The following is a 14,635-nucleotide window of genomic DNA, read 5'->3' as shown; positions in this document are numbered from 1 at the left end:
AGGGAGCTTCATGAAATGGGTTTCCATGGCCGAGCAGCTGCACACAAGTCTAAGATCACCATGCGCAATGCCAAGCATCGGCTGGAGTAGTGTGAAGCTCACCGCTATTGGATTCTGGAGCAGTGGAAACGCATTCTCTGGAGTGATGAATCCCGCTTCACCATCTGGCAGTCCGACGGATGAATCTGGGTTTAGCGGATACCAGGAGAACGCTACATGCCCCAATGCATAAAATTTGGTGGAGGAGGAATAATGGTCTGGGGCTGTTTTTCATGATACGGGCTAGGCCCCTTAGTTCCAGTGAAGGAAAATCTTAACGCTACAGCATGTAATTACATTATAGACAATTCTGTGCTTCCTTCTTTGTGGCAACAGTTTGGGAAAGGCCCTTTCCTGTTTCAGCATGACAATGCCCCCACAAAGCGAGGTCCATATAGAAATAGTTTGTCGAGATCGGTGTGGAAGAACTTGACTGGCCTGCACAGATCCCTGACCTCAACCTCATCGAACACCTTTGGGATGAATTGGAAATGCGACTGCGAGCCAGGCCTAATCGCCCAACATCAGTGCCCGACCTCACTAATGCTCTTGTGGCTGAATGGAAGTAAGTCCTCGCAGCAATGATTCAACATCTAGTGGAAATCATTCCCAGAAGTATGTGGAGGCTGTTATAGATGCAAAGGTGGGACCATCTCCATATTAATGACCATGATTTTGGAATGAGATGTTCGACGAGCAGTTGTCCACATACTTTTAGTCATGTAGTGTGTATCCCACAAACATCCATCCAGTTAGTTGCCTTTGCGCATTTGGATTTTTATATTTATTCCAAAGTTTGACATTTCTAAAAGTTACACCCAAACTTGAATATTTGTCTAACTAGTGTATTTCAAAATTGTTCAAACGATCTACCTTGTAGACATGTGAGGCGCTGACTTTTCAAAGTCTGTCTGCTAGGTATGCTACTTTTTTCATTTGTTTTCAATTACTGTCACGTTGGCCACATCCACTGAAACCCAGGCCTTGACAAGCCTGTAAATACTGTGGATTAACTCAATGTAAAACCCAGAGACCAGAAGGCCCAGCCCACTGTGCAAACAGACGTGGCTAGCTAACCTCCTCCTGTCCTCGATACCTCTAATTTTCCTCTTCCTGTCCCCCATGGCTCCCACAACTCTAATTGTCGTCATTTCATGTACATTTATCCGCTCCACACCGAGGCACTGCACGGTTTCCAGGAGGGTAATTTGCTGTAAGAGTGGCAGGTTTCTTTTTACCCATGGGGCTAAGGGGCCAGTCCAAGATGTGGACATAAAACTGAAGCAGAGGGGAGATTGTTTCATCATGAGGGCCCTAAAACAGATTAAGGACTATAAAGAAACCTCATACAAGTATTAATGGGAAAATTACGAAAGCCTATGTAAAGAATTAGCACACAAGAAAAAAGGGCAAGATCTGGGAGTAATGTTGAGTAGCTTGACTGGTAGATTGCTTACGAAAGGGTACAGTGCATTCAAAGTTCCCTCTCTAGATGCTGTAAGATTCAGTGTCCTCTGAATAGCCTTTGACCTCTAACCTCTGATCTCTCCTGCTCTCTGTCCACAGCTGTCATTGCGGGCGGAGTTATTGGCTTCCTCTTTGCCATCTTCCTCATCCTCCTCTTGGTTTACCGCATGAGGAAGAAGGATGAGGGCAGCTACGACCTGGGAGAGAAGAAACCCTCTGGGGCAGCATATCAGAAGGCCCCAACCAAGGAGTTTTATGCCTAAAGCCCCGCCCCCTCGCGAGAAGATTGACAAATCACAGTGACAGTTTATGGCAGTCCATGACAACGACAAAAGCTGTTAAATTACAACAACAACAAAAAAAGTTAAACATTTATTGACGAAAAAATACATAAAGGAAAGCTTTTGCATAGAGTATTGTAATTAAGACATTTTCTTTCTTCTTTTTTTTAAATGAAAAGCCAAGCATTGCTTATTTTATGGCAAATCTCAGTGTATTTAAACATTTTGTGTATTATTTGAAAAGGCTGAAAAAAACTAAACAAAAAACACAATCTGTAAAGGTGAGAAAAACTGATTCCATCTGTCTTCTGTCAAAGGAGCTGTTTTTAGTCACTGACTACTATTTAACTGTAGCAGTATGTATTTGTAAAGAATATTTTTAAAAGTGGAAATAATTGAATATAATTATTCTGTATCAATCCTACTTCATATTTTTTTTTTTTTTTTTTTTTGTCCTAGCATGTCTGACATTGATCTCTAAAATGTGTATTTCATTAATTTATCTTTTTTTTTCTCAGATGTAAAAAAAAAAAAAAAAAAATGCCTTTGTAGTTTTCATGAAGTACTTTGGTCTTCATATTAACGCTGATAACGGTCAATGTAAATGTTCTCCCTTCAGGTTACAATGTTTATTTTCTTGCTCTCACACCCATCTAGTGGAAAGTGAGCGTTTAATTTCATTTTTGTTTGTCTTGTTTTGTTTTCTTTCAATGTTTCTCTTGGTCAAAACCATTTCTTATACAGCGTACGTGTTTATAATCGGGAATTGGTCTTTAAAAGCGAAGATGTGGCAGGGGCTCAAGAAAAAGACATAAGATCTACTTTACAGTGTGTCTTGTGGATGTTTATTTCATTTGATTTAATTGCATACAACTTTTCACATTGCACATTCACTGCATTGCTCCTCTGCTGGTCTCGTTCAGCTCAGAGTGTTTAGTATATTTGGGGTTAAATTTGGCTCAGGGGCGTTGGCTCCCTTCCACCCCCAATATTTCCCCCTAGTTTACTTTGCCTGTTCCACCTCTGACTCTCACCCCCAGCACTCTCTCCATCTCCTCATGGTAATCAGATTGGACCAGAGCCAATGGACCTGTCGGCCCCTCCCCTTTGTCTCACTCCACTGTGTTGCCAGCTCGCCCAGTGTTTTTGTCTCCCCGTGTCGCTGGTTTAGTCAGGAGATCCTTTCTGGCGGCCTGTTATGTACTACTGGACACGCACCAGCTGCCAATTGAAATGAGTCAGCTCTGTGCGGATGGCAGCGATGTTCCCAGTGGTTCAGTACCAGTTGTTAAGAGTGAAATGGAACTTTGGATCCTTTTTCTAAAGCTTCAAGTGTTGTGGTCAGTCAATGCATCTCGATTTGTGCTAATCCCAATACAGGTGCTGGTCCGCAGAATTGCTCTGTTTACCGGGGAAGAGCTTTCCTGAGAGCGATTATCAGACAGTGTGAGGTTGGTTACCAAGCACAAAACATGTACCAACAAAGGTACAAAGGTACGGGATTGACCTGTTGTTGTCGTCACCCTTTCTCATGAAAACGGTCCCCTCTGCATGAACCTGCAACGAGGAGAAAGTTACAACAGATAGTGAAGTTGCCTTTTGAGATGTTGAGCTGTACGGTAATGTGAAATAGACGTTGTCATCTGAACTCCTACCACCAATCTGAGGCCATCCTTCTCCATGCAACCCTCCCTCCTCCTCCTTCCCCACTCTGCTATACCCTCAAGCTTCTGCCCTCTACCTGCAACCCCCCCCCCTCTCTCTCTCAGCTTATCATAGAAAGGAAGGTACTGAACTGCATAAACAAAACCCAAAGACGGTATTCTCACCATCACTATACATATTCCCATTATGGCCACATTTCTTTCTTTGTTTTAAAAAATATATATATTTTTATTTCTATTAGAGCTCTGACCATTGAGTCCAATTGCTTATTAGTATATGAAAAGATATATTATATATACAAATGTATATTCACCAATGTTTTAAACCTTCAAAGTGCCTACCATTTGGAAATGTACTCGCTCTCTTGGAGAGAATAGGGAGGTGCGTACATTACACCAGGGGGGTGATGATAATGACTGGCATTTTTTTTTTTTGTCTTACAAAAGCAGACAGTATTGTACCTATACGTTGAAACAACACTACTGAATAAACATTGTGGCCTAATATCGATCTCAGTGTCTTTTCTCTTCACTGTTTTTCCTCCCTCAGGCCACAATCAATGACCGAGGAATACTGTATACTGGTTTCCCAAGATGCCTTTTTACAGATGCTGACATCTAGGTAATGAATAACATCAACTATATACCATAAAAGCATACATTACTTACCCGTCAGCACATATATCGCCACCCAATAACCGATAAATAACCATTTGGCTTCGATTTGGGATTATCAGTGTGATGACTAATCTTTATGAGCGATGGACGGAACATTATCATTTTACTGAACTAATCTGAATGGGCTCCGGATTGAGATTAGTATAATGGGGATGTAAAGTGCTAACTGGGGGATTATCCTGCATTTGGTTTCCATATCTGTTACAGTAGTGACATAGTGCTCCTGAGGCTTCCGGATCCGTCATAGATGACAGGTTAAAGAGCATCTGAAATCTTGGCTTAGAGTGCCAGCGCACTACAACTAGCATGCGATCAAGGTTCATTCAGAATGGGGCTACTCACGCTCCAGTTGAATAATGGCTGCGAGGACCTCCATGCTTCAAAGTGTTGGGATTGAAGAAGCCATTTGTATTCTCTTTGAAGAAGTGGGAGGATGCGGGATGTGGGTGTGCTATAGTTGGTAGCGTGGGAGAGTACCGTATGTGAGTTTGTGTGTTTTTTCTTGCTTGATCAATGGGTCAAGGAAGACATGCTATCACTGGTTGAAGCACAGGCCGTTTTGCTGTACGAATACGCTTCTCTATACAGGACAAGGTCGTTATACGTCAGTTTGTGATATTTGCCCTGAAAGCGATACATGTACAACACATCCCAAAGAGAGGCATCTCAATAGAATAAAGCAGAGATCCAATAGGATCTCCGACACATCCATCCAGTTTCCCCACTTCTGTTTGTGTGCGACCACAATGTATAACCCCCTGAATGGTTGACTCTGTTGATGTTTGTGTTGGGGTTAGTGTCCGCGTGCATATGTCAGAGCGTGGAACATAAATTCATGACCCTCTCAGTAGGAGAGAGAGTAGGGAAAGGGGTTTAGGTGGATGTCGAAAGAGGACAAAAGCCACTCCGTCTCTCTCTATCTCTCTCCCTCTCTCACTCTCATGCTCTGACACAGAACTAATTCAATAAAGAGGCCGGCCATCAACTGTTAGTGAGCACCAAACCATGCAGAAACTTCTAGGAAATGGCGTCCAAAGTAAACACGCTGTCAAGCCTCATAAGGACTCATGGCTGGAGGCTAAGCCAGGGCCGGTGTGGACCCATAGCACCTCAGTGAACCAAACACAGCCAACTGACACACCACTGGGCCACTGCACTGTACTATACAGCCATCTGTATGGCCACAAACAGGGTCAAACACCACAGGAACCTTACTGGACAACACCTATCATTGCCAAACATCTGTGCCAAGAAGAGGTGGTTAGAAGGGTTGTATGGATGGATGGATGGTATTATTAGGCATCAGTGGAAAGAGTTTAGTTCCAAGCTGTTCTGTGCCAAATTGCAAGGTAGCTAAATGACTGCATTTCTGGACTGATTCTGTCACGTTCTGACCTTAGTTCCTTTTTTATGTCTTTGTGTTAGGTTGGTCAGAGCGTGATTTGGGTTGGGTAGTGTAATATTTGTGTTGTGGAGAAATGACCAGGCAGGAGACGGGTAGTCTATGTTCTTTTTTCTATGTTATATTTCTATGTGTTTGGTTCAAAGAAGAACTGAAACAGTTCTCTCTGGTGCAGACACAAAAAAAACAGAAAGCAAACACCCACAACCAAAATGGGGAAAACAGGCTACCTAAGTATGGTTCTCAATCAGAGGCAGGTGTCGTTCGTTGTCTCTGACTGAGAACCATACTTAGGTAGCCTGTTTTCCCCATTTTGGTTGTGGGTGTTTGCTTTCTGTTTTTTTGTGTCTGCACCAGACAGAACTGTTTGGGTTTGTTCTCTGTGTTTTTGTTAATCAGTGTTCAGTTCCATTATTAAACGTATGAACACGCACCTTGGTCCTCACCTTCTTCCACCTACGACAGCCGTTACAGACACTTCATCCGAATTGACCAGACAGATCTAAGAGCAAAGTCAGCTGAACATGGTGTAATGAAGTGTGACTGCACCACAGCCGCCCTATAAAGCGCACCAAGAAAAATTGTAGGGGCCTTAGTTATGTACCAAATAGTTTTCTTCTGGCCTAAACTCCCAACAATACCGCCTCCGGTACACCTTCAAACTCCCCACTTCTAGCTTCACGCCACAACAAGTACCCTAAAGGTCAGAGAACACGTTTGTAATGCTCTCGGCGTAAACACTATTTTACCCACCCTTTTTTGTTGTTGTTGCCGCTACATCACTCATGCGGTCAGCATGTTTCTCTCGATTGCCCACTTTTCTTCATTCTCAGGACTGCGAGAGAAAGTCATTCAAAGAGCTGTTCATTTGTTGAAGACACTTTATTGGATTCAAGTTTTGACAGGCGAGGAAGTGAAAAGGAAAAGAAAAGCAGTCTCCCCCCCGCAAAATGGCCTGATACTGTAATTGGCCCCTGTGGGGAGGTGAACTACTGTTTCCTCCCTGTTGATTGTACCAACGAGACACAAGAAATCTATGGATACGGCGAATATTGTCTTCTAAGGTTGCGCAACAATTTCTATAACACATACAGTGCCAGTCAAACGTTTGGACACACCTACTCTTTCAAGTTTTAGATTTTTTTTTAACCTATTTTCTACATTGTAGAATAATAGTGAAGACATCAAAACTATGATATAATACATATGGAATCATGTAGTAACCAACAAAGTGTTAAACAAATTCTTCAAAGTAGCCACCCTTTGTCTTGATGACAGCTTTGCACACTCTTGGCATTCTCTCAACCAGCTTCATGAGGTAGTCACCTGGAATTCATTTAAATTAACAGTTGAGCCTTCTTAAAAGTTAATTTGTGGAATTTCTTTCCATCTTAATGCGTTTGAGCAGACCAATTATGTTGTGACAAGGTAGAGGTGGTATACAGAAGACAGCCCTATTTGGTAAAAGACCAAGTCCATATTATGGCAAGAACAGCTCAAATAAGCATTACTTTAAGACATGAAGGTCAGTCAATCCGGAAAATTTCAAGAACTTTTAAAGTTTCTTCAAGTGCAGTCGCAAAAACCATCAAGCGATATGATGAAACTGGCTATCATGAGGACCACCACAGGAATGGAAGACCCCGCGTTACCTCTGCTGCAGAGGAGAAGTTAATAAGATAAATTAGATTGCAGCCCAAATAAATTCTTCAAGGAGTTCAAGTAACAGACACATCACAACATCAACTGTTCAGAGGAGACTGCGGGAATCAGGCCTTCATGGTTGAATTGCTGCAAAGAAACAACTAGTAAAGGACACCAAAAAGAAAAAGAGACTTGCTTGGGACAAGAAATAAGAGCAATGAACATTAGACCGGTGGAAATCTGTCCGTTGGTCTGATGAGTCCAAATTTGAAATTTTTGGTTCCAACCGCTGTGTCTTTGTAAGATGCAGAGTAGGTGAACGGATGATCTCCGCATGTGTGGTTCCCACCATGAAGCATGGAGGAGGAGGTGTGATGGTGTGGGGGTGCTTTTCGGGTGATACTGTCAGTGATAACTGTCAGTGATTTATTTAGAATTCATGGCACACTTAACCAGCATGGCTATGACAGCATTCTGCAGCGATATGCAATTCCATCTGGTTTGCGCTTAGTGGGACTATCATTTGTTTTTCAACCGAACAATGACCCAAAACACACCTCCAGACTGTGTAAGGGCTATTTGATCAGTATGGAGAGTGATGGTGCTGCATCAGATGACCTGGCATCCGCAGAGTGAAGTAAAAGCAGCCAACAAGTGCTCATTACATGTGGGAACTCCTTCAAGACTGTTGGAAAAGCATTCCTCATGAAGCTGATTGAGAGAATGCCAAGAGTGTGCAAAACTGTCATGAAGGCAAAGGGTGGCTACTTTGAAGAATCTCAACTATAAAACATATTTTGATTTGTTTAATCATTTTTTGGTTACTACATGATTCCATATGTGTTATTTCATAGTTTTGATGTCTTCACTACTATTCCACAACGTAGAAAATAGTACAAATAAAGACAAACCTTTGACTGGTAGTGTATATCATGCACTGTCTTTCTCCAGGCAAGACATTTATCATCATTTGAACAGTTAGCTACTTGCAACTACGTTTCGTGTCAGAATCCCGTGAAAAACACACTTTGTGATCTCTGAAACGCTTAACAGCTTTCGTTTTCAGATGAACCTACGGTAATGACACGATTTATGCTTACAGATTTAGCTTGATAAGGTTTTGAACATTTCCGATGCTCAGATGAGAATGGTGCTAATGTATCACATACCTGGCTGTAACTCGTTTAATCATTGACGAAGCCAACGCAAACTATAAAGTTTCATAGTTTCCTTTGCGTATTAACTATTGAGTTAAACCTAGAGGGATGTTACATGGATCGTTGGACAGCAAAACCTACAGTGGGGCCATTTTGTTCCTTTAAGGTGCAATATGCTGAAATCGCTCTTCCATTTCCTTGTTGATAAAATTCAAATAGTTATCCTAATTTCAGTTTATGTGACAAAATTAGCAATCTAAAGTGTAGAGAATAATTGTACCGTCTAAACAGTTGTAAAATATACAGTTGAAGTCAGATGTTTAAAAACATTTAAGTTGGAGTCATTAAAAAATATTTTCAACCACTCCACTCATTTTTTATTAACAAACTATAGTTTTGGCAAGTCGGTTAGGACATCTACTTTGTGCATGCCACAAGTAATTTTTCCAACAATTGTTTACAGACAGATTATTTCACTTATAATTCACTGTTTCACAATTCCAGTGGGTCAGAAGTTTACATACACTAAGTTGACTGTGCCTTTAAACAGCTTGAAAAATTCCAGATAATGATGTCATGGCTTTAGAAGCTTCTGATAGGCTAATTGACATAATTTGAGTCAATTGGAGGTGTACCTGTGGATGTATTTCAAAGCCTACCTTCAAACTCATTGCCTCTTTGCTTGACATCATGGGAAAATCAAAAGAATCCAAAGAAATTAGCCGTTGTAGATCTCCAGGGGAGCGATTTCCAAACGCCTGAAGGTACCACGTTCATATGTACAAACAATAGTAAGCAAGTATAAACACCTTGGGACCAAGCAGCTGTCATACCGCTCAGGAAGGAGATGCGTTCTGTCTCCTAGAGATGAACATACTTTGGTGCAAAAAGTGCAAATCAATTCCAGATCAACAGCAAAGTACCTTGCGAAGATGCTGGAGGAAACAGGTACAAAAGTATCTATATCCACAGTAAAACGAGTCCTGTATCGACATAAACTGAAAGGCCGCTCAGCAAGGAAGAAGCCACTGCTCCAAAACCACCATTTTAAAAAACAGACTATGGTTTGCAACTGCACATGGGGACAAAGATTGTACTTTTTGGAGAAATGTCCTCTGGTCTGATGAAACAAAAATAGAACTGTTTGGCCATAATGCACGCCGAAGAACACCATGCCAACCGTGAAGGACGGGGGTGGCAGCATCATGTCGCGGGGATGCTTTGCTGCATGAGGGACTGGCATTTCACAAAATAGATGGCATCATGAGGCAGGAAAATTATGTGGATATATTGAAGCAACACCTCAAGACATCAGTCAGGAAGTTAAAGCTTAACCCCAATCATACTTCCAAAGTTGAGGCAAAATGGCTTAAGGACAACAAAGTCAAGGTATTGGAGTGGCCATCACAAAGCCCTCACCTCAATCCCATAGAAAATTTGTGGGCAGAACTGAAAAAGCATGTGCGAGCAAGGAGGCCTACAAACCTGACTCAGTTACACCAACTCTGTCAGCAGGAATGGGCCAAAACCTATTGTGGGAAGCTTGTGGAAGGCTACCTGAAATGTTTGACCCAAGTTTAACAATTTAAAGGCAATGCTAACAAATACTAATTGAGTGTATGTAAACTTCTGACCCACTGGGATGTGATGAAAGAAATAAAAGCTGAATTAAATAATTCTCTCTACTATTATTCTGACGTTTCACATTCTTAAAATAAAGTGGTGATCCTAACTGACCTAAAATAGGGAATTTTTACTTGGATTAAATGTCAGGAATTGTGAAAAACTGAGTTTAAATGTATTTGGCTAAGGTGTATGTAAACTTCCGACTTCAATTGTATTTTCAATAACCAAAAATATTGTATTTTCAGCTGTTTGAAGCTGGTGTACAAAACCGGAAGTAAAAGACGCAAACAACATAGGAACAGGATGCGTAGAAATTGCGCATATAGAACATATCTAACACTTCTTATAGAACATATCTAACACTTCTTAGACTTGCTTTCAATTAGAATGGCAGATCTATAACTCACATTTCTATGTGCATTTGGTTGGGTCGCCCAAACAGTTACATAATGCAGCTTTAAACGGTGTCTCAGTTTGAGAAAAGCCGTAAATCTGGCAATCAAAGTTAGTTCAAATGTCAAACAAAATGGTAAAAAAAGAATTTAGTTTTGTAAAAATAACAGAATTAGAATCTTAATCATTAAATGGCTGTGAGATGATAACGAATAATATCCCTTGCTCACACACACAACAAACTCAATTTTGAGAAATGACAAGCTCCTCAATTTGCTACTTAATCACTCCGGCGCTTGATTAAACACTGACTGATAATAAATGCCAATGTGCCACCATAGTACCCCCTGATAGGATTTAGAAATCATCACGGCAGCATTCTCCTCTTCCCTCCACCAAGGAACACGATAGTGTGCTTAATTTTAATACCACCAGCTCATTGGAGGCCTATTTTGAAAAATGAAAGTTTTGTTTTGATTAAGGCCTTTCTGATAGGACCGTTTATAATCATTATATTCTAATTAAGTTGGATGCTCAGGAGAGAGAATGAGTCATGGATTTGAGCTTTGAGCCCATGGAAATTCGTTGTAGAAATCTGTGTTTAACTAACACTGGTCCTCGAGTACACCAAACAGTACACATTTTTCATTGTAACCCTGAACAAGCATACCCGATTCAACTTGTCAACTAATCATCAAGCCCTCAATGAGTTGAATGAGGTGTGTTTATCTAGGGCTACAAGGAAAATATGTAGAGGTAATGGTATAAGTCACACTTGGTCATTTTGTAATAAGGGTTTAGTAAAGTTACGGGCCTCTAGTTCTGGTATCTGAAGCAATATTGGAACTATGCTGTACCGTGTTCTTCGACTCTGGTTCTCGGTAACCGCAGCATGCAGACTGGTCTCATAGACTAGACATAACATAGTAAACATCAATCTGAGACACTCCAATTAGTATGATAGGTTACTTAGGCAAAAACGAAAGGAGGGTAGTTGGTCGTGTGGATGAGTAGGCGTAGAACGCAAATGTCTCGCAAGCCAAATTGTTGCGTGTTCGAATCTCATCACGGACAACTTTAGCATTTTAGCTAATTAACCCTTTGATGTAAACGATCACATATTTGTGATCATTGTTGAGTGGTCCCTGCAGCGTGCCACCGCAAACATGTGATTGGAACAATAGCAACAGAATGTGAGATGCAACAAACGCATCTAAACAGCATTTTTGGGTGGAAATGGGGGAAGGTATTGTGGGGGGATTCATCAATAAATATGGGCCAAATACAGGAGAAGTTTACAAGATAAACAAAAATAATACCCCTGGAAAGAGGGGTCTTATCTGGCAACCCTGAGGAACAACAGTTACAATCTAAGTCAGTCAAGTGAACCATCCCTTCACCTCGTTTTGTTATAACATCTTTGGTCTGACAGACGTTTACGTGACAACCGGAATGCATTGTGTAATATCAACAAACATGGCGCCACACATACCTGGCATTTAGCTCATCATAATCAGTACAATCTTCCAAAAAGTATTTTACACATATCATATGTGTCCATTACAATCTATGCAAGAAGCGTAATGCATGATTTGTCACCAGTACTTGAAAACATGTGAATAAAACAGTAAATACATTATGCTCCATGCATACATACAGTGCGTTATGCTACAGTAGAAATGACAACCCAATATACAGAAACTATAATGATAACATAATAAGGTACTTACTTTGATAGGAACACACACATGTCCAAAGTTATTATTAATAAGGAAAACAGCAACGAATGCAATGCGGGCGACAGCCTGAAAATGTGCCATGGGGACACAGTTTGTGCAGGTTCTGTTCTGACGGGAGATGCTCAGATGTCTAAATACTTGATCTGGGGAAACACTGGAGAAGTGCTTGGGCTCTTGTCGAAGAGAGATGTTTGTCCGGCTTAGTAAAGCCACAAACATAAATTGTTTGCAACAGTGAAATGGGCTCCTTCTATGTGAAGCACACCTCAATTCAAACTGTTGTTAGAAAATAAAACTTGTTGGAAAATAATTTGAAATTGACAAATTGCAACATAGCCTATATATAATTCGCAGGCAGTGTGCCTTGGTTTGAAGGCGGCTTGGGTTAACTGTCCTGTTGCGTAACAATCACATTTTGGAACCTCTCCCTCACGCTGGTGGTGACTGTAAGAGATATTTGGAACTCACAAGTGAAAGGTTAACACCTTTGCAACAACATAGCTACTACTTTTGAACTACTTTGCAACTACTTAGCATTTTAGCTAACCCTTCCCCTAACCTTAACTGTTTTTTCCTTTCAATTAAGACCTAGACAACCAGGTGAGGGGAGTTCCTTACTAATTAGTGACCTTAGTTCATCAATTAAGTACAAGGGTTGAGCGAAAACCCGACACTCGGCCCTCCATGGAATGAGTGATTTAACCTAACTCCTAATCTTAATCCTGACCTTAAACCCTAAACCCTAGAGTGAGCTAACGTTAGCGTTAGCCACCTGGCTAATGACAGCCACAACAAATTGGAAGTCGTAACATATCATACGTTTTGTAAATTTGTAACATATTGTACGTTTTGTGCTGCGGATAGAGATGAAGGGAAAGGAGAATCAAAGCTGCATCAGATACACTTTATAGTGTCGACCCCCCTCACAGAGGCAATGCAATGAGCGGGATAAGTGTAACATGCTGATCCCATCTTTGCTTTGTTTCTCCCCATGTATAATTATCTATTCATCACAAACAGTTTTTGTGAGCTCCGGACCCCTGGAGATCTCATTACCTTAGCAACAAGACATTTCTCTCCTAAGACATTGGAAAATACATCTTCATTCTCACAAAGGACACGTTATCTACTGCCCAGAGACACTAACATTGGATAATTTTTTTAAACAAACTTTTAAAACATGTTCAATATTCTTCTGCCTTAATCATGTAAAAGAGAAGGATACAACGTCTCTCCAAAAAGGTGATTCGAAGTGTCATTCGTTTTCTCTTCCACACGTCAATATATGAGACGAATGAAGCTGTCGTGACACTTTTTTACTGACTTTTGTCACCAAGCTGTTTTCATCGCGTTCGACAATTCGGCCGTATCATCGAGTGGTGACAAATATCCGTGTGCCGCTAAGTGACGAGCTACTCCTGCTTTCATTACCTCCCTACTGGCCGATGTCCACGTCCAAACGCCTAATCAAACTGGAGTCTGCTGTACTCTGATGAATTACCAATGGACTGAGTCACTGATCTTCCACCAACTCTCAGGAGTACACCTCCATCCTGATGAGCAGCAAAATGCCTGCTAACAAATCATGGAAAATGAAACGACGTTTTTCATGCCGATTATAATTTTCAACTGATCTAACCCGTGGCGATATACATCTGACGACTGCTGTCAGGAATAGTAGAACAGGCATTCAAGTTATAACGACTATAATGCCATATTCATGAGATATCCATCAGATAAAATGTTGAACCCGATGATGGTAGGAAAGGGTTTTATACTACGAGTAGTGTGGATTAAGGAGTTATTAATATTGTACTGTCTGTGGGCGATACTTTTACTGTCCTCTTGTATAGTGCATGGTCATAACATTATCCTGAAGCTAACCCTTACTCTCTCTGGCATCTACTACCATACCCCCTTCAAAGGCACATACGCCTTTTGTCTCGCCAATTCACCCTCTGAATGGCACACATACACAATCCATGTCTCAATTGTCTGCAGGCTTAAAAATCATTCTTTCACCGGTTGTCCTCCCCTTCATCCACACTAATGTAGCTAGTGACATCAATAAGGGATCATAGCTTTCACCTGGTCGGCCTATGTCATGGAAAGAGCAGGAGTTCTTAATGTTTTTTTACACTCGGACCAGACAAGCTACAGTAGGCTCCTTAGCCATTGGCAATGGTCCCATTTGAATTCTTCACTCAAGCACATGCACACATATTGTTCTCTCTGTAACCTCACCATAGAGAAAACAAAATAGGATCAGAAAGGATTCCTGGGCATACATGAGCAACCACAAGAGAAAAAAGTCCCTAAGAAAATACATTATCCACTCCAAAGACCCCGTTTTGTTGCCTCGCTGATCTCTCTCTTATCTCCCTCTCTCTCTCCTCTTTGTCCCTCCTTCCTTCACTCCCTCTTTACCTGCTGTCACTGCAGCTGAGGAGAGGAGAGAAAGAGGGAGAGAGAAGAAAAGTGGAGAGAAGGAGCGGGGGTTTCTGGTCTCCAGGCAATGTTTTAATGAAGCCTGTTTGAAGTATGC

General features: G+C 41.2%; 1 protein-coding gene across 1 annotated transcript in view; it reads left to right on the top strand.

The window, feature by feature from the left end:
• The window catches only part of LOC112229928 (syndecan-2-A), a 33,761-nt gene extending 29,799 nt beyond the window's left edge, over positions 1–3,962 (top strand). Inside the window, exon 5 of the mRNA XM_024396076.2 lies at positions 1,606–3,962. Coding sequence (XP_024251844.1) covers positions 1,606–1,769 — 164 coding nt within the window. The 3' untranslated portion in view covers positions 1,770–3,962. The remainder of the gene's footprint in view (positions 1–1,605) is intronic.
• Positions 3,963–14,635: the final 10,673 nt, after the last annotated feature.

This window comes from Oncorhynchus tshawytscha, linkage group LG31 (assembly GCF_018296145.1).
Source record: "Oncorhynchus tshawytscha isolate Ot180627B linkage group LG31, Otsh_v2.0, whole genome shotgun sequence".
NCBI classification, from domain to species: Eukaryota; Metazoa; Chordata; class Actinopteri; order Salmoniformes; family Salmonidae; genus Oncorhynchus; species Oncorhynchus tshawytscha.
The sequence above is the reverse complement of the archived record's forward strand: the minus strand, read 5'-3'. Positions and strand labels throughout refer to the sequence as shown.